The sequence below is a fragment of the Trachurus japonicus genome, chromosome 14, assembly GCF_045865225.1.
Source record: "Trachurus japonicus isolate A0001 chromosome 14, Traja_1.0".
NCBI classification, from domain to species: Eukaryota; Metazoa; Chordata; class Actinopteri; order Carangiformes; family Carangidae; genus Trachurus; species Trachurus japonicus.
The window spans coordinates 11,152,291-11,154,694 of NC_140920.1; the positions used below are offsets into that span (position 1 = coordinate 11,152,291).

General features: G+C 41.8%; 1 protein-coding gene across 1 annotated transcript; it reads left to right on the forward strand.

Moving 5' to 3' along the window:
* Positions 1 to 591: 591 nt before the first annotated feature.
* On the forward strand, positions 592 to 2,055 carry LOC146974308 (uncharacterized). The gene has a single exon (XM_085798941.1). The coding sequence runs from the start codon at positions 592 to 594 to the stop codon at positions 1,921 to 1,923; it is 1,332 nt and encodes a 443-aa protein (XP_085655067.1). The 3' UTR covers positions 1,924 to 2,055.
* The last annotated feature ends 349 nt before the right edge of the window (positions 2,056 to 2,404 follow it).

The window sequence follows — 2,404 nt, forward strand, 5'->3', positions numbered from 1 at the left end:
ACTGTAATCTGAATGTGTCTGTAGCCTACTGTAACTTCAGACAAAAAATTTCAAAATAAGAGCTTTAACCTGTAATTTCAAAATAAGAGTACTGATGTGTTGATGATTTTTGTTTGTTTTCAAATATAAAGTCACATGATGCAGCCATCACTGGGTTCCAATGATGTCATCACATTCTGATGTCACATATATGTGTCTGTGTGATGTCACACATGACGTCATACAGAATGTTCCATCATCCTGTGTGATGTCACATATGATGTCATACAGAATGTTCCATCATCCTGTGTGATGTCACACATGATGTCATACAGAATGTTCCATCATCCTGTGTGATGTCATACAGTTCCTTTGATCTCTAGCACTTGACTCCAGAGACACATTTCTCATTTGATATTCACAGTGAACGGCACAAAGTCTGACCTCTCTGTTAAGTTACAAATGATTAATCGCAATTAGTTAATTACGAGATATTACAAGTGATTATTAATAACGAGTAATACAATTAAGTAATTAATTTATAATTCACATCTTGTATTCCTTCTCCAACCGTGCTGTCTGTGTTAAGCAAAGTTGGCAGAAAGTGACAAAATGTCATCCGCACAAGCAAATCCTAATAATGGGAACCAGCAAATGGGGAATGCCCCTCAAATGCTGTTCCTCAAAAAACCTCTTCTCAACCCAAATTTTGTAAAAGAGTGGTCTGATCAAAACGCTGCTCTGAAGGAAGAAAACGCTGCTCTGAAGGAACAAAACACTGCTCTGAAGGAAGAAAACGCTGCTCTGAAGGAACAGCTGCTCAGCAAAGAGCAGGAAAAGAATAAGATGCAGACTTGGTATGAACGGGAAATGAAACGAGTAAGCAATGTAACAATGGTGAAACTCCACCGCTACGAGAACGATTTCCTTAACTACCAAGCGGGCATCAAACGGGCCAGCAACCAGTTGGAGAAAAAAGACAAAAAGATTAAAAAGCTGAAGAACTTCTTTGCCAAGAGGGTGAACCAAATGAGAGCAAAGGAAGAGAAAGCTGCAGCTGAACTCCAAGCTCTGAAGGAGAGTTACGACGAGAAGATTGAACTCATCATGAAGGACAAAGACAAAGAGATCTCCAGTGTTAGAAGTGAAAACATGGCACTGGTGACAATGAACGAGGAGTGCAGGCTGGAACTCCTGGACATGAGGACCAAGTTGCAGAAATGCAAGTCTGACTGCAAGGCCAAAACCAACGCCCTGCAGCAGGCGACTAGAAAGGAAAAGAACATGGCAGATGAGCTGCGAGCTCTGCAGGACAAGACTGAACTCGACATGAAAGAGATCTCTGGTTTAATACTTGAAAACTGTGAACTGGTGAGAATAAGGCAAGAGCACAGGCTGGAACTGATGGACATGAGGACCAAGTTTAAGAAATGTGAGGCCAGAGTCAACGACCTGCAGGAAACACTTCGACAGGAGACGACGAAGAAAGAGGAGCTGCCCAGAAAGACAATAGACATTGAGGAGAGCTGGCTAAAAAAGGAGAGAGACTGGTTGTTACGGAGCAGACGAATGGAGGAGGACATGCAGCGCCTGACTACTGAAAAGACAGAGTTTCAGGAACTGGCCTGCAAAACCGATAAGGAGAAAGCAAAAATTAAGAAAGATGAGGAAAAGAGGCTCAAAGAGGAGTTGAAGGAGCAGAAGAAGCAGGAGAAGAAAGAAAGGGAAGAGAGAGAGAAAAATGAGAAGAGGGAGAGGAGAGAAAGAGAAGAGCAAGACATAGAAGAAAGAAAAGAGAGAAAGAAAATTGAGAAGAGGGAAAAGAAAGAAAGAAAAGAACAAGAGAAAATAGAAAGAGAGAAGATAAAACAGAACGAGAAGAGGGAGAGGAGAGAAAGAGAGGAGAGACAGAGGAGAGAAAGAGAAATGACAGTGGAGGAATAGAAACCCCTCACCTCAACTCCCCCTCCTACTTTCTAACCCCTACCATCCACCCTTTACCCTCCATCTCCTGAACAACTCCTCCTAGCATGATGCTCTCGTACTAAATGAATGGATTCAGTGTCAAGATTGGGTTTTCTCCAGGAAGTCTGGTTTCTCCCACCTAGGCCTATTTCATTAAAAAAAAAAAAAAACATCAGTTCTGTTCATTTAGTTGTTCTTGATAACAAACATAAATTAATCAATCTATGTATGTTAATCAGCAACAACTGAATGAATGATGACACAAATCCATAAGTATTTGGATAAAAGCTGAGAAGATATCCCACCGACCATCTCTCTATGAAATCTCCCTCTCTCTTTCACTATCAAAATATCTCTCTCTCTATGAAATCTCTCTCCCTCCCCTCAACTCCCCCTCCCACTTTCTAACCCCTACCATCCACCCTTTACCCTCCATCCCCTGCCACCTGAACAACTCCTC